At 40.2% G+C, this 24,181-nt stretch overlaps 1 protein-coding gene across 4 annotated transcripts in view; it reads left to right on the forward strand.

The window, feature by feature from the left end:
* LARP4 (La ribonucleoprotein 4) overlaps positions 1-24,181 on the forward strand; it is a 53,935-nt gene that overhangs the window by 23,505 nt on the left and 6,249 nt on the right. For all 4 annotated transcript variants that reach the window (XM_056855889.1, XM_056855897.1, XM_056855904.1 and 1 more), the window contains 3 exons: positions 1,534-1,587; positions 2,736-2,945; positions 4,207-4,310. In XM_056855889.1, the coding sequence (XP_056711867.1) occupies positions 1,534-1,587; positions 2,736-2,945; positions 4,207-4,310 (368 nt within the window). The remainder of the gene's footprint in view (positions 1-1,533; positions 1,588-2,735; positions 2,946-4,206; positions 4,311-24,181) is intronic.

The following is a 24,181-nucleotide window of genomic DNA, read 5'->3' on the forward strand; positions in this document are numbered from 1 at the left end:
GCAAAGGAATGAAGGGGGGGAAGGTGGTTATGAAGAGCCTTCTGTTTGTGCAGTGGTACTTTTGGAGCCAGTACATTTGTATAACATCTATTGTATGACTGCCTAAGTTCTTACAAGCAGAGCTGTATTTATTGTATCTTACAAACATAGTAGGAGCCCTATAGCGCAGAGTGGTAAGCTGTAGTACTGCAGTCAAAGCTCTGTTCACAACCTGAGTTTGATCCTCATGGAAGTCGATTTCAGGTAGTCGGCTCAAGATTGACTCAGCCTTCCATCCTTCTGAGGCCGATAAAATGAATACCCAGTTTGCTGGGGGTAAAGTGTAGATGGCTGGGGAAGGCAATGGCAAACCACCTTATAAACATAGTCTGCCTAGTAACCGTTGTGATGTGACATCACCCCATGGGCCAGTAATGACTTGGTGCTTGCACAACGGACTCCCTTTACTTTTTTACAAACATAGCCTTGCCATGTCCCCAAGGGCTGAAGGTGCTAAAGCAGTCTTGAGTACCTGTCCCTTACAGGGAACATGAAAAAACAGAATTTATACATACAGCCAGAAAGTTGGGTGTGGTCAAACACATACAGATAATACTTTCAGAGGGTAGCCTTGTTGGTCTGCAGTAGAACTAGATTTGAGTCCAGTAGCACCTTAGAGAACAACAAGATTTTCAGAGTATAAACTTTTGAGAGTCAAAGCTCTGATGAAGGGAGCTTTGGCTTTTGCAACCCTATACCCTGTACATGTTATTGATCTCTAAGATACTACTGGACTTGAATCTAAAACATGGGAAATGATAGCTCTTCTGGAAGGAGGGGGCAGGTTGCACAGCAAAAGAGGCAAACACTCAATGTGAATCAAGAGCAGATATGTAGGAAGTACCTTTGCTGTTTCCTTTTTCAGGCATGTTCTCCCTAGGTGGTAGTTTTACCCATCTAGTTGACTTCTGTGGTGTGGGAGTGTTCAGTCCAGCTGACCCAGCAGGTTGAAGAAAAAGTGTTAGCTCTTGAGGTTTTTTTAGCTTGACAGTTGATCCCTTTGTTGTAGTACATACTGCTGTTATAGTCTTGAAAGTGAAATGTCTCAAATTTTAATTTTACGGGGACTATTTTGTTAGAAACTGCCTGTTTTAGACTGGAAATACTGCCTACCATTTAAACGTTGTAGCCTAACCTGTGGCAGTTGCTGGTACAGTTAATGCTACAGTTTTTCTGTGTAACAGCACAATGGGCAGCAACTGGAGTTGCACTGTCATTCAGAAAATTGAACAAAAGGAAGGTGCATCTCTCTTTAAAAATTACCACCAGCCCCTTTTGTCATGGGCTTTGACAGAATGGGTCTGTCTTACAGCAGCACTTTATATGTCAAGGCTCTAACTATTTCTAAAGTAAAATAGAGCCCAGATTTCTTCCTAAAAATGTAGTAGTGCAACATGAATTTAGATTAATTGTTCTCTCTGTTCTGTTAATGTCTTTGAAGTGCAGTTCTGTCAAAATGGATCTCAGTTAATTTTTTTTAATGTATGTGTGCAGGCATTTAAATACTTACGTGAAGAAGTTAAAACCTTTCAGGGCAAGCCAATAATGGTAAGTATTCTCAGACTTTAAAGGATGTGCTAGCATTAAATAACGAGGTTCAGCTGTAATCTTAACACAAATGTTGATGTCATGTCCTGATGTCTCAACTGTTTAAACTGGAAACTTGTTAGGAGCTCCTTGTCACGGGCTCATGTGCTGATTGTCTCCTCTTTTTCATATGAATTCTCCACCACCTCCTTTGATGGTGCAGATGACAAAATATAGCTTAGAGGCTTCCCTGGTCAGTCTTAACTACAGTAAGCACAGATGCAGTTGCAGTATCACACTTTGGAACAAGGATGGGAGAAAACAAGGGGGACCTGTGCGATATTCCAGATTTCAAGCAGTTTTAGGGATCAGAAATGTAATGTCTGTTTTGGTGTCCCAGTTGTTCCAAGTAACAGTGATGCTGAGAATTTTCCCCGTAGGTTGCTAGTTCAAATATAATTTCATCTGTGATGTGTTGTCAAATGAGCTGGTGAAGAATCCAGCTGTGGTTGCAGAAGTATTGAAGCCAGCCCCCCTTTCTGAAGACCTAATAGCTTATACATTTTCAGTAGAGGGGTGATGTTTTCTGCTGGGTCTCCCTTCTCACTGCAGACTCCCACTTTATCCCCTTTGGTGTTCCTAAGGATCTGCTGACCCCAGGAACAAAATCTCAGGAGGCCCCCATGGACTGGGAGTTGAGTGGGAGGTAGTAATCTTAGATCTGCAGAATTACATTGTTGGATATAGCCCAGTCGTCACAAATTGAATTTGCTTTTTAATTGTTCAATGCAGTATACACTGGGAGAAAGACTTGCATTGGGATTTTGATTTGCCTGCAGTACGAGATTGTTTTGGATGTGTCTGTGGGTGGACTTAATGAGCTTCAGGACTCTGCCACAGCAGCACAATAATTATAAATTTGTATGAAGCTACCTTTTAAATAGAATTATCATCTACCCCAAAGCTCATTGGTACCAAATTGGTACCAAAGCATATTCTGCAGGCAAACCCGATGGGGAGGGGTTGTATGAAGAATAAGTAGCAAAACTTCCCCATTTTCCTTTCTAGTAATAGTTTGTAGTGGAAACAAACTCTCTCCCCAACACACACACACATATTAGCTTGCATAGTGAATGTAGCATAGTTTGGAACTGAGCTTTCTCTTGCAGGCCAGGATAAAAGCCATCAACACATTTTTTGCAAAGAATGGTTACCGGGTACTGGATTCCAGTGTTTATGCTCAGCCTGTTCAAACGCAAGCACAGTTTGCCTCACCAGTGTTTGTGCAGCCTGTATATAGTCCTCAGCAGTACTCCATCTACAGCATTGTGCCTCAGTCGTGGTCTCCAAACCCTGCACCTTACTTTGAAACACCTTTGGTAAGTTGTTGCTTCTGTCTCAAATATATTATCTTGGTATTGTCGAAGGCTTTCACGGTCAGAGTTCATTGGTTCTTGATACTTACAAGACAATGATTAGCACATTACGTCTGCAGGACAGTACTCAGCTCAAACCCAACCCCTCTCTGACTCTTCCTACACACTTGACACTGAGAGACACTGTCCTTCAGTGTTACTACTCTGAAGATGCCTGCCACAGCTGCTGGCGAAACGTCAGGAAAGAAAATTCCAAGACCACGGTTACACAGCCCGGATAACCTACAAGAGCTAATATTATCTTGGGTTTGCTTTGTTTCAAAGAATGAATATTTACTATTACTAAGTGGCTTTCAAGGCTACATCTCCTGTATGGGAACAGCAATAAAATACTAAATTTGTGCTTCATCCAGCCAGTAATATAGAATGAATGGGCGGTGGTGTTTTGACCATTCTGCTGCATGCTTCTTGAGACTGGGGAAATGAGATACCAACTTTGTTCCAAGCATCTGCATGCAGTCTTTAAGTTCCAGACCACTGATACATGTTTGCATCTTGGATCCTATTTAGCATGAGCAAAGTGGTACTCACAGAAAAGGCCCCTGCCCCTTGTGGCTTCAGCTTGCTCTGTCCCTGAAATTGTGCCCCCCAGAGGTCTTTTGACACCTGAGAAGAGGGGTAGGGGTGAAGGGGGGGGCTGACTTGCAATGGGAGGAAGGAATTGGTGAAAATCTTCTCCTCCCCCCCACCATGGCCTGCATGGCCTCCCCTGGGTTTGCCAACCTCCAGTTGGTGGCTGGAGACCTGGCAACCCTAGCCTCTCTCCCCCCACCAGGAGATCTACACCTGGAATGGCCCCCGAATGATGTTATAAATGTGCAAATGGCCCTTGGCAGGAAAAAGGTTCCCCACCCCTGCTTTAGCTGCATTGGTTTTTTGAAACTTGTGAAGAAATCCAGACTTTTTTGGAAGTATTGCTCTGAGGTGAAGCTCCTGAGGCTGGTTATACATTTCTCACCTGGAGCTGGAAGGTCCCGTCTCAACGTCCACCTCCATCAGAAAGATGCTTCCAGCTGTATAGTGTTGTCCAGTACAGGTTAATATTCTGACAACAGGAAAAATTATGCTTTTCTGCTTCCAACTCCATACTTTCATGGTGTTGAGCTTGCATATATGTTAATCTAACAATTCCAAGTGTTTGATCTTTGTTTTCAGTAGGGTGGTTGCTCTTACTGTTTTCTGATACACTTTGTGACCACTGCAGGCTCCCTTTCCTAATGGTGCATTTGTGAATGGCTTCAGTTCGCCAGGATCATATAAGGCAAATGCTGCTGCTTTGAGTATAGGACGTCCATTCCATAGAAACCGGTAAGAAATTTGGCAACATATTCTTGGGAATTCCTGAAAGCATTTTGAAGGCTTAGGCCACCACAACTGCATGTCTGCAGCGCCTTAAAGATTATCGTTTCAGAGGGTAGCCGTGTTGGACTGCAATAGAACAGCTAGATTCAAGTCCAGAAGCACCTTAGAGACAACAAGATTCATGGGGTATACAAGTAGGAATGGAGATCCCATAGCGTTTTTATCCCAGTCTGAAGGTGGGAGGGGTACTGCAAAGAAAAGGAGTTAGGATGCTTTGATTTTTGAAAGCTCATACCCTAGAAAATCTTGTTGTTCTCTAAGGTACTACTGGAATCAAATCTTGCTCTTAAAGATTATCAATATTTTCACAAAATCTGGTCAGTGAACTGTTCCCCTCCTTCTAAAGACTTAGCTGTTCAGAGAAATTTGGGATACAACTTTAGGTAGCATCTATAGTCCCCAACCCCTGAAGCTAATTCCTAGAGAGGAGCTTCCACATTCCATAGAAAACAGCTTGTACTCTCCTTTACTGTATCTTTCAAGCACAACTTAATTTAGGGGCTACAGCTCCATGCAATCCAAACCTGTGTTAATTTAAACAAGTGTATAATTAACTGCCAGCATTAGTACCTGATTTTATGTTTTTTGTGGACTGTATCTTCTAACAGTCAAGTTAGTGGACTTTATGTTCTAACAGTCAAGTGTGGCTTCATCTGTGGCTACTTAAATCCATGGATTGGAGCTGCACTGACATAAAACAAATACTTCTGCAAACTTGGGGGACACCCCAGTTTCACAGAAAAATCTGTAAGCAGTCAGTTGGGGTTGAAATCCCCCAAAAAGAAGAGTTATTTACACATGCGCAGACAATGCACATACCTCCTCCATTGTTGGCGGAGTTTGGTGGAGGGACAGGGAGCCGAACTAAGGCCGGGAGCCATGGTGGGCCCAGGGGTGGTGGTGATGGGTGAGCCATAGAAACGCACCAGGTCCAGAGGCCAGAAGCTGTGCCACCTCCAGAGCCAGTGATGGCGTCTGTGAGGAGGTTAGCATTTCCTCCCTCCTCCCCCAATATTGCAGTTCACCACTGGTTGGATAATAATATTCTGATATTACTGGCAAATGGGCATTATATCCAAACTCCTTAGCTAGAAGCAAACCTACCCACAGTGCTAAGGTAACGGCAGCCATTATAGTGCTGCTGTTCCAGTGCTGCATAAAAATGTAAGTGATCCAGCTCTACTGTGTAAGCTCTGTACCCTGAGCTGTGCTTTTGGGGCACTGCTAGACAGCTATACTTCCTTGTCTCATATGTCACATTCAGTTATTGGTGGAATAAGCTTCTCAGGCAGTAGAGGTCCATTTCATAGTTGTATGTTTGAATTTTATAGGATGCCTAAAATGTTGAATAATTAAGAATATAAAGTATCTTGGCACGTTTCCTAATTATTTGCATTGGCGCCCTGCCTAGGAACTAATATAAAATGGATTCATTTGCCATCATCTTATGCTCTGATTTTTTAAAAACAAACTCCTGCATTAAGGTACCTCGAAACCAGTCGTGCTATCAAATGAAATGTTCTCTTGTAATCCAAAGTGACATCCAAGAGCTAAAAGGATATTCATTCTGCTGTACGGCAGCTGGTGTGCAGGTGAAAGTCATAGCAAGCAAGCTAATACCTAACACGGGGACCCCAAATTGGATGGAAAAGTGTTAGAGAAATACTTTAAATAAATAATATGGATTGGCCTCTACAAAGAGCTTTTAATCTTCTATCAGTGCAAAATGTGCTGGTCTCAGTGTTAATGTTTTGAAAAAGAAATATCAATCAATCAATCATCACCTTTATTGGCATAAAAAGGAATAATCAGAACAGTCTAAATACATCCAGCATCAAATTTAAAAGTTTCACTCAGAAAGAAATAGAACTGTTGCTATTTTGAATCCAAAAACACTTCACAGGAAAAGTTCCAGTTATGAGGGCATTACAGCTCAATTTTGTTAAGACAATTTTCATTTGTATTGATTCCAGGTAGTCACTTGAAACAGAGAAGATGTATCTTTGGGCATGCTGTGCTTAAAAGGAATATGGGAAGCACTAACATAATCTGTGCTGTATAGCAATAAAAATAAATTACTAGTTTATTCCCAACTAGCCACTAACAGGCACATGACATCTATATACTAACAGCGAAGTCGGCCAAATCTGAGGATACTTAAATCCAGTGACTAGAGCTGTGAACGGGCAAGACAGATATTTCTACAAATGGACAAATCAGAAAAATGTGAAATATTGGAGGGTATACAAAACCTGAAAATGATCAAAGGAGTGCCTGTAGCTTTAAGCAACGGATTCCCTCAGTGGTCATTGCTAGGCAACAGCAGTATTCTAGGCTAGGTTTCTGTGAGCAAAAAGGCAGGAGGAGAAGACAGGGTCCTTTCCAGGCCTATTTTGTACTCATTGGGGCCAGGTCTGACTTAATGTGGCCAGCTGCAGGTTGGGAAATTCCTGGAGATTTTGTGGTGGAGTCTGAGGAGGGCAGGGTTTGGGAAGGGGAGAGGCCTCAGCTGAATATAAAGCCACAGAGTCCATCCTCCAAAGCAGCCATTTTCTCCTGGGGGGACAGATCTCTGTTGTCTGGAGTTATATTGTAATTCTGGGAGATCTCCAGTTCCCTATGGGTGACTTGATACCACCCAACTTTCATGACTCAGTTAGGTCTGGCTGCTTGCTACGGTTCAACAGCAGCCACCCAATGAAAGCCAGTGTAGTGTAGTGGTTAGAGCTTCAGAGCAGGGTCTGCAAGACCCAGATTTAAATCCCCATCTTACTGTGGAAGTTCACTGGGTGATTTGGACCAGTCATATACTTTCAGCCTAACCTACCACAAAGGGTTGTTTTGCGGATAAAAAGGAGGAAAGGAGAATACGCTCTGTAGTCCCTACTATGGAGAAAGGTGGGGTATAAATGAAGTAAATAAATAATAAATATAGTCAGATGGGAGGCAGTTAAAAGGTAGTTTGGTGAATAGCTGAGAAGGAAAGAATGAGGCAGGGGAAGGGGAGAAAATATGGGGGTTGCCAGGAAGAGGAAAAGAGGAAATAATTGGAGGGGGGATACAGGGGAAAATGAGGTACCACCCCACAAATCCTTGAGGGTTCCCCATCATGCAAGTGGGCCTGGCCCAGTGGCCAGCACTGCACAACTGGGCACAGTTATCCTAGGTAGAGGCTGCAAGGAGGAGGAAGTTTAAAACCGAGGGGCTGATACAGATAGAATGGCTGCTTGGTGGAAAGGAGATAGGGTTGCCAACTCCAGGTTGGGAAATTCTTAAAGATTTGGGGGTAGAGCCTAGGGAAAGTGGGGTTTGAGGAGGAGAGGAACCTCAGAAGGGTATAATGCCATAGACTCCACCCTCCAAAGCAGTCATTTTCTCCAGGGGGAACTAGGGTTGCCAACCTTGAGGTGGGACTGGAGATCACCTAGAATTACAACTGCTGTCCACATGACAAAGATAATCTGGAGAAAATGGCTGCTTTAGAGGGTTTCCCTGGAGAAAATGGTTGCTTTGGAGGATGGACTCTATGGCATAATACCCTGCTGAGGTCACTTCCTTCCCCAAACCTCACCTTCCCAGTGCTCCACCCCCAAAACTCCAGGAATTTCCCAATCTGGAGCTGGCAACCCTGATGGGGGCACTAATCTCTGTAGCTGGGAGATTCGTTGTGATTCCAGGAGGTCTCCAGGCCCCACCTGGAGTTTGGCAACTGTAGAGGGAGAGAAGGAAGCTGAAAAAGGGGAGAGTCTATGTGGGCTTTCAGGAAAGCGAAAGAGGAAATCGTAGGGGAGGGGGAACGTTGTTGTGGGTTCCCACTTGTCTCCCTCTATCATTCATTCACCAGATTGGGCTCTGTCCTAGTATAGCTGTAAAGATGTGTAACTAGGTATTCATAAAAAAAAAAACTCCTGTATATGGGAGTAACTCATACTTACTGAAAACGAATGTATACTAGTTTAACATAATAATTGCTTTTGTGAGATTCTATGACAACTGCCTCTGTACATATTTGATGAGGCTAAAGTTCATGGCCACAAGTCAGTATGATTAACAGAGGATGAACTTTGAAGCTGTACATTTAGCAACAGAGGCACCTGGCAAGAATAGCTTTAATTTTAACTGAATTGGAATTACGAGACTTTCCATTTATGTTTGTTTTTCACCTTGATGTCTAAAATGCTGGCTGAGTCCTGTGAGTCTACTGAGGCTTAAGCATTTAAACCAAGAATTTGTTTGCCTTCTTTCATTTGGTGTAGTGTGGTTGGTGTTTTCTGGGGGGAATGATTAAAGGATGTTAGATTCCTCATCTGTCTCATACCAGGATATAATGCAGTGGTTCAGAAGTATGCAGATCTGGTGTATATCTTGAGCAGTCTGCTTGTATAACATTATTTAGTAATTATGTAATAGCCATTTTAAACTTGGTTTCAGTGCCCTACCAAATTAAGCAACTTGATGGCAGTTCAGAAATTCATTTACACCAGTGTTGAAATAGTGTGAAACATTATCCACAAACATCTATTTAGGGAGATAATCCTTTTCACAATTTTGCTATAAACCAAGCAGTAGTAATTAAACTTTTGAGAATTCTGTAGCATTAACCAAGTTGGAACATCTCTTTGAATAGGACTCTTTGGGTAATATTTCTTTGTATATCAGGTGCTTAAGCCTTCAGTTGCTGCTGTTGGAAAGTGTGGAATTGAGTTTCAGTGCAGCAGGGTCAGTATTGTGTGTTAGAGAAAACAGGTCCAACATTTGCAGGCAGAACATCTTTTAATGTTCTCAGACTTTTTCTCTCAAGGGCTTATCTTGCCCTTGTTCTTACTCTGTACCTAGGAAAAGAACCCTTTTTTGTTTTGTGTTTGTTATCAACTGCCTGGTATCGAATCATTCATACCTGGGTAAGGTAGTTGAGAGAGAGTAGTGGTTGAACAGCTGGAGTGTTTTCTGGATGACACATCAGCCCAGGACCCATACTAGTTGGGTTTCCGCCCTGGCCATGGGACGGAGCTCTTATCTCTCCCACCCCAATCTAGCAACAGTGATCCATGCAATGGTCACCTCTATACTGAATTACTGTAATTAGCTCTACATAGGGCTGACCTCGAGACTGATCAGGAAACTCCAGGTGATACAGAAGCCGCAGCAAGGCTTCTTACGGGGACGCCGCTACGGGAACATATACAGCCAGTGCTATGACAGGTTCAAGGTGCTGGTTTTGACCTTTAAAGCCTTACACGGTCTTACACCTTCGTACCTTCAGGACTGCCTCTCCTGGTATACCCCCAAAGAGCATTATGCTCGATGAAAAATAACTTGGTGGTGGTTTACGGCCCTGGCCTTGGCCTGGTGGAATGCACTCCCTAGTGACATCAGGGCCCTGTGGGACCTTAAGGATATCCGCAGGACCTACAAGACGGTGCTGTTCCACCAGGCCTACAATTGAGGGAAGCCGCAGGTTGTCATCTGCGCTGGCCTCCATACTCTCCCCCCACTTCTATCTTTTAGTTATGTGGGGGGTATTGACTGTTTAACTAAGCCTCTCAGTGGCAATCATGGCTGAACTAGTGCCAACTGATTGTATTTCTGGTTTTATTATTAATGCTATAATATGAATTATGGCTTTAATAGCTTAGGTATAGATGTATATGGTTTTATTGTTTTTACTATATCATTCATTGTTACCGCCCTAAGCCCGGCTTGCCGGGATTGAGGGCAGGCTAGAAGTACAGTAAATAAATAAATAATGGCCATAGTTTAACAGACAAAAAATGAGAGCTAGCAGGCAGTGTTCTATGCAGTACACAGTAACATAACATTGTATATCTGTGGAAGCATGAATAGATCTCAGTAATCCTAACATCAATCTGATAATAAGTCATAAATTTTCTATATAATACTTACCAACATCATTTTAAAATCAAACATTACTAGAAGACCAAATTGTTAAATCAAGTTATTAAATCAAATACAGCATATGGGGTAAAATAGTACTTACAATGTTACTGGTTACTAATACTTCTGAAAAGCCCCCCCCCCATTTAAAATTTTTAATTCTCCCCCCCACCTCCGTTTGACCAAGATAACAGTGGGCTCCAGAGAGAGCGTGAAAGTGCATGAAAGCTTGTGCAACTCATGGCGTAATTTTAGGGCTGTGAAGTGAGTACCGTATTTTTCGCTCCATAGGACGCACCGCTCCATAAGACGCACCTAGTTTTTAGAGGAGGAAAACAAGAAAAAATCTTGTTTTCCTCCTCTAAAAACGCGGGCAGGGAGCGGGGGCGCGCCAAGCGCTCAGAGCGGGTGGGGAGGAGGCGGGCGGGCGCTCCAAGAGCTCAGAGCGAGCTGGGAGGAGCCGGGCGGGAGAGGCGCGCCAAGCGCTCAGAGCGGGCAGGGAGGAGGCGGGCGGGCGCGCCAAGCCCCCCCCCCCCGCTTCCCAGCTGGGAGGCGAGCAAGCGCACAGAGCGGGCTGGGCGGGCGCACAGAGCCGGCTGGGCGCGCTGGAACGGCGCGAGGCAGCTTTCCCCGGCTGCCTCCCAGCGCGCCCAGCCGGCTCTGTGCGCACATTCGCTCTATAAGACGCACCCACATTTCCCCTCACTTTTGAGAAGGAAAAAAGTGCGTCTTATGGAGCGAAAAATACGGTAACTGTAATGTATTTAAACCTGTTTTAGTGTCAATTTTATGGAGATGATTCTAAATTGTTTTTATCATATTTATATAGCTGTTGTATAACTAATGCCAATAAAGGCTTCGTATTCGTAGTGGGCTCCAGGACCCTTGCAACTGCCTGTCACTGATGAGCACAAGAGCTGCCTGGCCCCTGAGGGCTGCCAACCCTAGTCGAGGGAAAGGGAGTGAGAAGGTAGTTTGGGGGAGCACTGCCCACCTTACCTGAAATGGTGCGGGCACCCCGTCAGTTCCTGCCTGTACATCTGTCGTACCTGAAATGAAACTTGAGTGGGAAAGTTCAGCCACAGAGTGTGTGGACTTTGCTCTCCTAGGTGGGCTTTTGCGCAGAGTGCCAGCCCTGTTGTGCACAGTGCTCTCCCTGCCACCATGAGTGCCTTGCCTATCTGCTCATGCTAAATCCCCACGGCTGGGGGCTGTTGGTCAGCATCCCAAGCCACATGCACCTTACCTGCTGGAAGGTCTCTGCGGCAGGATTGGTGTTTATGAGAGGGTTGGTACTCCGCTATCAGGTGCGTTGTGAGGGCTTGGCCCCCTTCTGCCCCCAGCCTATCGGCTGGCCACTTGGTCGGCATTCTCAGCCGCCTGGGCCCTGGGAGCATTGCTGTGCCGAAGCCAGGGAAACTGTCAAACCCCTGTAATAGTGCTCTATGGGCTACACCACAGATTAAGCTGGCTTAACTTTACACCAGGAAAAGTGGGCGTTCCCAGCCCAAAAGCTCTCAAGAAGCTGACTAATGACTGCCTTGACCTCTGGAATGCCCTCATTCATGCCGACCCAGGCTCCTGCACTGGAGGTACACCAACGTACCACCTGGGGCGCCGGCTCCTATGGAGGTTCAGTCCCCCTTCAGGATTGCACGGAAAGTCTCTAAGGGAAGAATAAATAGAAGCAGCAATAAAGGGCACCTTTGATGTGTTCCTTTTCCAGTTTGAAATCTTTCCGTTAAACTTCCATTTATTAAAATCTTCGTATGTTGTTTTGTATAAATTCCTTGTATCCAATTCATGACTCTTGAACCACATTTTAGATGTTCTAAAATTTGAAAATTTGAAAAAAACAAAGAGAAAATTTTGCCACCATCATGGCAAGAAGCAAATATAACACTGATACATAAAGAGGGTAATGATCCAACACTACCACAATCCTATAGTGGTAGTGTTGGATCATTACCCTCTTTATGTATCAGTGTTATATTTGCTTCTTGCCATGATGGTGGCAATATTTTCTCTTTGTTTTTTTCATTAATAACTTTCTTTTCATTAATAACTTTCTGCCAAGGTAATATTAGATTTTCTTCCAAGATGATTTTCTTCCATCTGGGCCTGGTCTTTTTTCATTTTCTGTATTACTCGTGATATCTCTTGGACAGTAATAGTTTGATTCAGTATGTCCCTGTGTTCCAATGTAAATTTCTCCATTTGTATCCCTTTTATGTATTCCTCTATTCCTTCATACGTTGAGTCGCTTTTGTACAATTTCGGGGGGGAAAGGATGAAGTGCTCCTGAATCTCTTCTTCTAGATGAGTAATTTGGTCTCCTTTCTTCACTCCTATCATTCTTCAGACTCTTTCCTTAACAATGTGCTAGATATCTCCCAGGTTTATTCACTTGTTCAAAATACTTTTGTTTAGCAAATTTTAATTTCTTCCGTAATTCCTCAGTTTCATACAAATCTAGTTGAAGTCTTAGCTTTTCAATCTCCTTTCCTTTAAAGTTGCTTTATCGAGATGATGTTTATGTGGATCTTCCAATATCTTAATTCTGTCCGTTATTTTCTAAACTTGCTTCAATAATTTTTTTTAAGCTATAGCTATTACATTCGTTGTTACGTATGCCTTACTGTACTGGTTTCCAAATAGTTGCTATGGGAATATCTGTCGTATTGTTTAATCTAAAAAATTCTTCTAGATGTTTTTGGATTTTTTTACTATATCATCCTGTAATAATAAATTATTGTTCAATCTCCACCTTCTTCTACCTGTTCTTTGTTTCCATATTACTTCCAGTGGATTATGATCTGCAAATGTGTTCGAGAGTATCTTCACTCTCTCTAGGTTAAGAACTAAAGTCTTTGATATTCAGCACATATCAATCCTTGAATATGTTTGGTGGCTATCTGAGAATAAAGTATTCTAACCTTCGGGTTTTTAATTCTCCAAGCATCATCCAGCTGTAGCGTCTCCATATAACTGAACACATTCCTAGGGAGTTTTCCACATTTTCCTTCCTTTTTGGACCTATCCTTTCTTGGTTGCATCACTCCATGTCTCCCAAAATCATAATTTCTCCTTGGAAGTCCAGTATTGTTTGGGAAAAAATTCATAAAATTTGTCCTTTGCATTATTTGGACCATAAATTGTTGCTAATGTATAAGTCTTGCTTTCTGGTAATTTAATTTTCAGTATTATGAATCTTCCTTCAGTATCTTTGAACTCTTCTAATACATTTAATTGTGGTTTGTTTATGTTAAATTCTTCTCCTTTTTTCTTATCTGCTGAAGCCCCATACACTTGCCCAATTTCTTGTTGTTCAGAATTTTTTTCTTTATGTGAGTTTTTTGGATACATAATATATCTGCCTTTTGTTTTTGTAGGAAGTTAAATGTTTTTGTTTATTTAGAGGGAGAGTTCAAACCGTTGATAGTTATCGAGACTATCTTCATTTTATCAATTTTACTCTAGTGCTGCTGCTTGGCCCAGATTATCTTCTTTGTCAGGTATTCCTTGTTTTTCCTTCTTATCTTTGGTGAGTTTTCTGTTGAACTTATTGGAGATTTCTTTTCAGATTCCTTCTTGGATTTTTTGGGCAAATTCACAAGTGCTAGTTCTTTTGCTAATCTCTTTGCTAGTTCTAATGTGGTAAATTATTCTTTTACCTTTGGGTAATGCAACTTCCAAGGCGAAAGGGACTTGCCAATGGTACTTTATTTCTTTCTTCAGTAAGATTTGTCTTTAAAAAATCAAAGTCCTTCCTCTTCTTTAACAAGCTAGCAGGTAGGTCTAGAAAGATCTGCACTTTTCCCCCTCCCACTTTAAATGGAGTTTCTGTTTGCTTGTTCAATATTGCGTCTTGCGTTTTCTTAGATATAAATCTGACCACTATGTCTTTTGGCAATCTATTTTTCAAAGCAAACCATGAATATATTATAAATATCTGATCAATATCTGGAAAGTCTCCTTGAATTTTCAGATACTCTTGTATAAACGTACACAAGCAATCTTCTAACAGCCCATTCCTGAGCCCAGCGGCACCCGAGCACGGTGTGGCTGAGGTGCCTCCAAAGAGGTTTGAAGCTGCTGCCAGCAGGAAAAAGGGCTTTCAAAATGTTAAAAAATAAATAAATGGGGGGGAGCCCCATAGAGAAAAGCAAAAAACTGGCTCAGCACCACTGAGGCGTAGGGGGTCATTCCCAGGCTGGAAGAGGTTAGGAAGCTGCCTACTGGCAGCTCCACACACACCCCAAGACAACGGCACAAGCAGTTGGGCAGCTGGCAGGAGGCTGGACCGGCATCTCCGGACCACGCTGCCACAGCAGTCCATAGAGGCTGGCGTAAGCATCCCAACTCCGGCATCCGTGCCAGACTTGGCTGCCCAAGTGGCATAGGTGCTGCCGCGGCAACTTGCATGCCTCCTGAGCTCTTTTAGCCTCAGAGTTTAGGAATGAGTGGGCTGTTAGTTAACTTTGCCAAAATCTTCTTCAACTCCTCTAAATTGCAGATGATTCTGCTTCGTACCTCCAGAGTTTCAAACCTTTTTTCGGCCCTTTTCCGACCAGGAGTCCTGTTCTTTTAGATGAAATTCTAAATCTTTCTGTCTGTCTTTAATCTTCTCAATTTCTTTGTATTCTCTTGTATCTTTTTAAATATAATTCTTTCTTGTGATGCCTCTTCTGCTTTCTTTATTCTTTCTTGTGTACTCACTTTCGCTTGTTTTATTTTATCTTTGTCTCGATAAATTGTTCTACTTTATACCAAGCTTTAAGGGATCATGCTGTTTTTGTAAAACTGTTTTCCTATACAATGTAAATGTTTAAGACTGTCAGTGAGCAATAAAGGTTGTTGTTGTATAAGCTGTTTTATTTTATCTAGCATCCTTTCCCCCCCCGATGCTTTTATTTGGTTAGCAAGTACTTGAGGACTCCCGGGTCAGACGGCGCCCCCCCCCCCGCTGGTAGCGCGGAGAGCGCGCTCCAGCTGAAAGCTGCCTGAGGGCAATAAATCTGCCCTCAAAAACACCGGCAAGCAGCACCCCTCGGAGAAAGAGGGGATGCTGATTTGGGAGCCAGTGGCTGCCCCGTCATTTGAGCGATAGCTGCCGAGAAATCGGCGGTAGTTGCTCTGACGGGTGCTGCCGAAGAGCCAGCGCCATCTTCAAAGGAAAAGCTGGAGAGACGCGGTGGAGGACTCTGATTTTAAAAGCAAGTGTTTTACTTTGAAAAAAAAGTCTTTACAGATAAAACTGGGGTGTTTGGCAGAGTTGATACTAAAGAAGACAACTTTGATTTATCTATAACTTCATTAAGACGCTCTCAGTGACTTTTGGCTTTTTGCCAGTGGACTGACGCAGCTTAAAAATTACTTTCAGTATTGGAAGACTCTTAAAAGAATAAGAAAAAGAGTAAGAAAACAACTACACAGACATGGAATATAACATCTGATATGTCATAGTGAATGTGTTTTCTCCAAACTGATTGACTTATCTGAACTAACTTTTTTTTAAGCTGATGAACTAAAACAAGTACTCTGCCTCCCCCCCTTCTCCCTTTTTGTGGATTACAAGTTGGATTCTGTTTAGTCCTCAAGGTCAATGGGAGAAAAGGAGAAGCATGCCAGAGAGTTTCTCAAAGAAACAAAGTTACAGGTTCAGCTTCCCCCACGAAGATCTTCTGTATCTACAACAATGTCACCACTGCTAACCATATCATTAACTGCAAAGATGGTTCCTAAAACTAAACCTGAAGTGACACTTAATTCTGTCTTTGAATTGCTAACTAAGACCCATCAAGATGTCACATAAATGAAGCAGGAACTGAGTCAAAATACTGCCCCAACTTCTCAGAATTCAGTTGCAATAGCTGCTTTGCAAGACACAATTACATCCCTGACTGTTAGACAAGATAAGGTGGAAGTTAAACTCTCCAAAACTACACAGGAGACTAAAGAGATCAAGAAAAAGGTAGACACCTTGGAGATGTCATTAGAGGCCTCGCGAGAGAGAGACGAGAAGCAAGAAGACCAAATGGCAATGCTTGAACTTAAGATCAAGGAATCTTCCCTTCGCATACGCAGGCTGAGAGAAAAAATTGAAGGAAGAGATTTGCGGGGGTATTTGAAAGGACTTTTGGCAGAATTTCTACAGGAAGACAAAGAAGTTGTGGAAGGGATGATTGTGACGGCTTACAGAATTAATTCTGCATATGCAACTAAAAATAAAGTACCAAGGGACTGTTTACTTCAGCTTTTTTCAAGAAGTCACCGTGATCTTATTCTCATCAGTCATTATAAGTTACCACTTAAAGTTGAGGACGAACCTCTGAGATTACTGAAAGAAATTCCTGCAAGATTGTTGAGAAAAAGGAAGGATTTTATGGAGATTGTGGAACGCTTAAGATTAAATGGAATACAATTCAGATGGGAATTTCCGCAAGGCATTTCTTTCACCTTTAAGGCTAAAAGGTTCAAGTTCACAGATACCAACAAGGCTGAACAGTTCTTGCGAAGATACGATGCAGAGCTTTTTAAACCAGCTAAACCAACTAGACGACTGCCTGCTAAAGAATCTACGGAAGAAGAAAAGGCATCTGAGGCAACTGGTGGTGGAGACCTACCAATAGAACCAGCAGAAGAATCCCTGTCAGATGACAAGGAAGGGTGAACAGAAACAAATTAGAAGTGGGGGGAAATATGGGGGGGAGGGGGTAGGCTATGGGATATAGATGACATTTGGCTTTATAGGATATAGATTTGACATTTGGCTAACTGATTTTTGATATGCTACAGGTTTTATCGTGGAACATAAATGGGTTGAATTCTCCTAACAAAAGGAAGAAAATATTTCATCATTTGCAAAAGTCTAAAGCTAACATTATTTGTTTACAGGAAACGCATATTGTTCTGAAGGATATAGTTAGACTGGAATATCCACGGTTGGGTAAACGTTTTACGTCATGTAATGAAAAGAAAAAAACTAATGGAATAGTTATGTATTTACCTTTATTAGACCCGAAAATCATTTACCAAGACGAGGAAGGAAGATTGTTGCTGGTGGAAATAACTAGTGGGTCACAGAAGATATTATTGGTTGGAATATATGCACCTAATACTAATCAAAAAATGTTTTATGATAATTTAGCAATAATATTAGCTGAATATGCTACAGAAAAAATGATATGGATGGGGGACTTGAATGGGGTAATGGTACCTAAGTTAGACAGGTCTGGAAAAAAGCAAAAAGTGAAGGTAAACTACCTGGAATTTTTAATGCTCTCACAGATCAATGGGATATGTTTGATGTCTGGAGACTGAGGAATGGTAATAAGAAGGGATATTCCTATTTTTCTCCAACACATCTTACACACTCCAGGATAGATATGCTATGGCTTTCGAAAGGGTTGACAAACAAATCAGAGAATCCAGAGATTTTACCTAAGGTACTATCAGATCATAATGCGCTAACAGTAAAAATTAAAATAGGGGATAGAAGATATAAACCTTGGATAGTAAATGAATTTCTGTTAAAAAATAGTAAAATAGTGGAAAAATTAAAGGTGGACATACAGAATTATTTTAACGAAAATATAGGTAAGGGTGTTCGGGAAGATATTGTTTGGGATGCCAGTAAGGTGGTGATTAGGGGAGTATTAATTCAACAAAATACAAGATGGTTTAAGGAAAGGGAGGTAAAGAAAAAAATATTTTGGATGAAATAAGGCAAGGAGAACGACAACTTAGAAAGCTTCAGGATAAAACAGCTAAACGGGAACAGCTTGATAAGATTAGAAAATGGCAGCATCAATATGAATTTTTAATATTGGATGAAATTGAACAGAAAATTATTTTTAACAAACAAAGATTTTTTGAACATTCTAACAAGCCGGGTAAAATGTTAGCATGGCAACTCAAACACAAAGAGAAAAAAGTACCGATATCTCAAATTAAAAGGAAGGGTAAGATTACAAGAGATAAGGAGGAGATAATAGAAACATTTGTGGATTATTATACAAATTTATATCGAAAGAATTTGGTGTCGGAAATCGATATGGATGCATATCTTACCCAATCAAATTGGGGAAAAATAACTCAAAATAACAAGGAATTACTGGATTCTCCAATAACTAGGGAAGAATTACAAGAGGTAATAGGTAAAAGCAAAATAAATAAATCACCTGGGCCCGATGGATTTACTGCTTTTTATTATAAAGTATTTAAAGATCAGTTAAGCCCTTATTTATTAGATGTGATAAATTCTTGTTTGTGAAACTTGGAAACGAGCAAATATAGTATTAATACCGAAAGCGAATACTGATACATCGGAAGTTAAAAATTACAGACCGATTTCATTATTGAATAATGACTATAAATTATTTGTTGCAATTTTAGCAGCTAGATTGAAAAGGGTATTAAATCAAATAATACATGAAGATCAAGCAGATTTTTTACCAGGAAGATTGATTAGTCAGAATGTAAGAGTGGTAGTAGACCTTTTAGAATATGAAGAACAAGACACAACTCCGTTAGCTATGGTATTTCTGGATGCGGAAAAAGCGTTTGATAATGTGAATTGGCAGTTTATGATTAAGATATTACAATTTATGGATTTTGGGAAGAACTTTAAAACTGCCATAAAAAGCGTATATACATACCAAACTGCTAATTTGTTAATAAATGGAATAGTGTCACCACAGATTGAAATCCAGAAGGGAACGAGACAAGGATGTCCTCTTTCTCCTTTGTTGTTTATTTTGGTATTAGAATTTTTATTAACAAATATTAGGCAAACTGAGGAAGTAATTGGGGTAAGACTGGGGAGAAATCATTATAAAGTTAAAGCATATGCAGATGATCTTGTATGTTTTTTGACTGATCCGATTGAGCAAATTGACAGATGGAATAAGATTATGGAGGTTTATGGACAGCTTTCAGGTTTTAAAATTAATAAAAATAAAACTAAGATATTGGTTAAAAATATGACTCTTTCACAACAACAAAAATTGACTAAAAAGACAGGATTTAGTATCGAACATAAAATTAAATATTTAGGTATATGGATATCACATAATAAATCTTAATTTATTTCAGAATAATTATGTGAATCAATGGCAACAAATAGTAAAAGATTTAAAAAGTTGGGAAAAAATACCATTATCATTGTGGGGACGAATTTCAGTAATTAAAATGATGCTATTACCTAAGATGCTTTTCTTGTTTCAAAATTTACCAATACTGAAAGGTGCACAGATATTTAAAATTGGAAGAAAGATATTTTAAATTTTCTCTGGGGCAAAGAAAGACATAGAATAGCATACAATAATTTAGTGGAATTGAAAGAAACAGGAGGGTTGGGATTACCAGATTTGAGAATGTATTACCAGGCAGCTTGTTTCACCTGGATAAAAAACTGGATTCTATTAGAGAATCCAAAATTATTGGAATTAGAGGGATTTAATTTACTATTTGGGTGGCACGCATATTTATAGTATGAAAAGGAGAAAGTAAATAAAGATTTCAGTTCCCATATTATTAGGAGTAGTTTATTACAAATATGGAAGAAATATAAAGGTTTCTTGGAAAATAAAACTCCTGGTTGGATTAATCCTATAGAAGCTTTTGTGAAAAGGGGAGTCCATTTAAATCTGGATACTAATATATAGAGAGAAATGATAGAATGTAAGGATAGGATTTGGATGTTAAAAACTAGAGAAGAGCTTCAAATTAAAGATTGGTTTTTGTATTATAAAGTAAGAGATATATTTAATAAAGATAACAGAACGGGGTTTAATTATACCAAATCCAAATTTGAAATTATATTAATTAAGGGGAATAAAGGATTGATAGGAAGGATGTATAAATTATTGATAGAAATGAATTTGGAACAGGAAAGGATTAAACCAGTGATGGTGTAATGGATGAGATATTTAGGTTATAATATAGATCTGGAAGTATGGGAAAATTTGTGGAAGAAGCAATTTAAATTTACCATTTCCAATGAAATAAGAGAAAATTTATATAAAATGTTTTATAGATGGTATATAACTCCTGTATTATTAAGCAAAATGAAAAAAGAGGATGAGGGTCTTTGCTGGAAGTGCGGAACGAATATAGGTACATTTATGCATGTTTGGTGGAGTTGTAAAAAAATTAAGAGATTTTGGAGATTAGTTTTAAAGGAAACTAATAATTTGATTAACTCAAAAATAAAAAAAGATCCTGCCTTTTGTCTATTGGGTATTCCTAAAAAGAATTTAGATAAAGGTGATAGAGTCATATGCCAATATAATTTTACTGCAGCTAGAATTACAATTGCTAAGAACTGGAAACAAATAAACCTTCAATTAAAGATTGGAGAGAAAAGCTATGGATGTATTTGCGGATGGCCAAACTTACAGATTCTTTACATGGTAAAGATATGGATGAATATAAAAAAATATGGCTAAAGGCCGCTGCATTTTGGGATAAATTGGCAAAAATGGACTTTACAGCTATAGTTAATGAATTATAGATTAATGTGATTTTAATGATTATAATAATAGATTTTTAAATACTGTCATAACACCACTCCGGGAGTCCAAGGGTGGAGGGCACAAAGGTGGGTGGTGGAGATTTGGGCACTATATACTTTATGAAGGATAACATATATTGTATTTGTACTGGATGTAATAGTGCTCTCTGTGTGATTTTGTATTTTTTTTGTTTGTATTGTATTATGATTTTATTTTTGTTTATCTTTTTTTGTTTAATTATAAAAAAGCAATAAAAATTATATATAAAAAAGCAAGTACTTGAGTATGTTTAGTCAATGTTTCTGAGAGTTTGTCCAGTCCCTCTGGTAATCTTGTTCATCTTCCAGATTTCTTTTCCTGTCTTTTTGGTGTGTCCCTGCCAATATAGTTTGCCATTATAGTTTTACTGTTCTTTTTCCTTTGTTTGATTATTTTATACAATTTTGCCATATACTCTTTCATAAACCTACTTTTCAATGTTATAAGCGAGCACCATCTGTTTAGTCAGCTATACATACAAACATAATTTATAATTAAATTCCAAGATTTTTTTTATCTCTCTCTCTCTCTCCATCTCTCTCTCCATCTCTCCATCTCTCTCTCCATCTCTCTCTCCATCACTCTCTCCATCTTTCTATCCATCCATCTATTCATCCCACCCATCCCATCCATCTTCCACTTAAAATTTCAACAATATCTACATTGAATTATTGTCAGGAGGATACATATATAAAGAACCAAGATACCAAAAGTTAACAGAGAGCGAAGAAAAATACAAAAGTTTATTAAAAATACTAGTAAAAAGGTTAGTATCTATTTACCAATAATGGTTGTCTGTTATTTCACTAGTGAACACTATAACTAAACTTTAAAATATTATTGTAATATGGTTATTATTCAGAATTAATGTATAAAATATGTTCTTTATTTGTTTTCTTATTTGGCACAGAAAAAAATAAAATATATCAAAAGAGTGTCAAAAAGTATTGTTGAGAAGGAAAAGGGAAACTTTGATTTTAAAAAGATGTTTTGTACTTATCTGTCCACCAAATAGCACATTAATCCAATTTAAATGAGTTTTAGTTTCAGCTTCAGTTGTCGTCCAGCCAAGCCTTGTGATTACGTCACTTATATTGAAACTAGTTGTTTTTCTTAAGGTTTCTCTGAAGTGAATCCTCTTATAATTATAAATCCAAATATCTTGTTAAGAAAAATCTAGTATAATCCCAAATAAAACTGTATCAGACAGGCAAAAAATGGAAGGGAAAAAAAACAAAAGGAAAGAAAAACAGAAAGCCGAAGGGAAAATGGCCTGTTTGTAAAGTTGATGTAAAGGGGTGGGGTGGATGTTTCCAACCCAAAGATTATGTGAAATACACACCCTCCAACCATTCAGACCCAAATGTTCTACAGTTCAAAGTGTAGAGAGTGTTTGAACACAGTCCAGATGTTGATTTTAGTTAATTGGGCTTAATGAATCTTCTGAAAATAAATTTTCCTCCTCTTTGTCCCTAGTTGTGTTTTGAAAATCAAAATGGCGATAGTCCAATGTCTGATATTGTCCCTGCTGTTTTCAAAATTATTTTTCCAATATTTCTTCTGGCTAGTTAGCTAATAGATCTTCTGCCACTGTTGTGTTTTGTGACCTTTAACAGTTTATAATCCTTAGCAAAGCCTTTAGCCATCCAACTGCTTGTAATTTTTACACAGAAACCCCTGGCAGCATTTCAAGTCACAAAGCTTACAGCCAAGTTCTAATTAATCAGAGGAAGGGATCACTTGATAATAGAGCAAAAAGTATCAAAGCAGTTATAAATGAGAGAAAGTTATAGAAAAAAGAGAATCAATGTATAAAAGGGGTGGCTGAGCGTTCTTGGCACAAAGCCAGCTTTATCTTTTCCGTTCTTGTTGTAATCAAAGCCTGTAGTTTAAAATCTGCACAAGCTCACCTGTCTCTAAAGTCTGTCATGTTGAAAAAGGTGATAAGATTAAGGTCTCTTCTATACCAGCATTCTATCTCAGATGTCCATAGCATTGCCGAATGCGTCCTTTCAGCCCACCATCATCCCCAGATGTCCTAAATTGTGCATTTCCCAAGGTCCACATAAGCACATTTGCATTCCCTCAGGCTTTGCCCCTGCATTTTCCCAGTCATATTGTCAGGCTGGACGGCTATAGCATAATAACAAAAAACAGTTTAATGGTACAATTTATTATTTCCTCAGAATCCCTAGCTTTAATTTTTAAGAAAGGTCTATAACTGTTTTTGTTGTAGAGATACAATGAAAGTGTGCATCTGCGAAATTCAAGGACATACATTGTTGGAATAGATTTTTATAATTCTGCAAGTGGGGACCTGAAAGAAACTTGTGGGATTGGCCATCCCATTCCCCCACCTTTGTTTCCTCCCCACTCCCCTACTTCTCTGTCTCACTCTCCATCCCGTCTCCCCTTCTTTTATTCTCTCCCCCATGCCTATCACTCTCTGCCCCACACCCCAGCATTCTCTATTTCTGCCTCCCCAACCACATGACTCTCTTTCTGCCCCCATCACTCTCTTTCTGCCTCCTCATCCCCATCACTCTCTGCCTCTCTTCCCACTCACTCACTCTTTTTGTTTCCCCATCTCCCCCCTTTCCGTTTTCACCTGTCAAGTTTATTTAAAACAGTCATAGACCAGAATATAAATAAGGACACAATCCATAAGTAAAATAGCTTACATACTGCCAGTATTCATCTTATTAAAATGCGAATTTACATAAGGCGTCTTTATACGCCACTCCGCCTTTTCTTAATTTTAAGAACCAGCCAACCAAATTTTCACCTTTTCTTCTCCTCCCTAAAGCTTTATCTACTTTCTATCCTATCTTTTATTTTGGTTCTCTGCTCACCCACCTCCCCCTAATGTCGACTCTGTTACCTTCCCTCCTCCATCGTCAGCTCTCTGCTCCCATCTCACCTTCTCCCTCTCATTGTTGGCTCTCTGCTCGCCTCCCCCCATCGTCGACACTCTGCTTGCCTGGGGCCCCATTGTAGGCATGGTGCTTGCCTGTCTGCTTCCTCTCATCTTCAGCAGGGCCCTTGGCTGCTCCCCCCAGTCCTTGGTGCAGTGCTCCCCTCCGCAGCCAGACCCAGAATCTCTCCCGGTGTCCACTCCCAGCAGACACTTGGGGCCAATTGGGGGATTTCCTCAAGTTTGGGGGAATTCTCCAAGTTTGAAGAAAATTCTGTTTAGCATTGGTGTGGGCCTGATCTGCCAATTCAGGTATCTGCAGATGTGGGCCACACCACTATTACTATATAGATATCAGTGTAGCTATTACTAGTGTGTGTGTGTGTGTGTGTGTGTTGGGGGAGGAAGGCCAGAAAGTCCTTTACTAGCATGGAAGGAGTGAAGTTACAACC

This window comes from Euleptes europaea, chromosome 1 (assembly GCF_029931775.1).
Source record: "Euleptes europaea isolate rEulEur1 chromosome 1, rEulEur1.hap1, whole genome shotgun sequence".
In the NCBI taxonomy this organism is placed as follows: Eukaryota; Metazoa; Chordata; class Lepidosauria; order Squamata; family Sphaerodactylidae; genus Euleptes; species Euleptes europaea.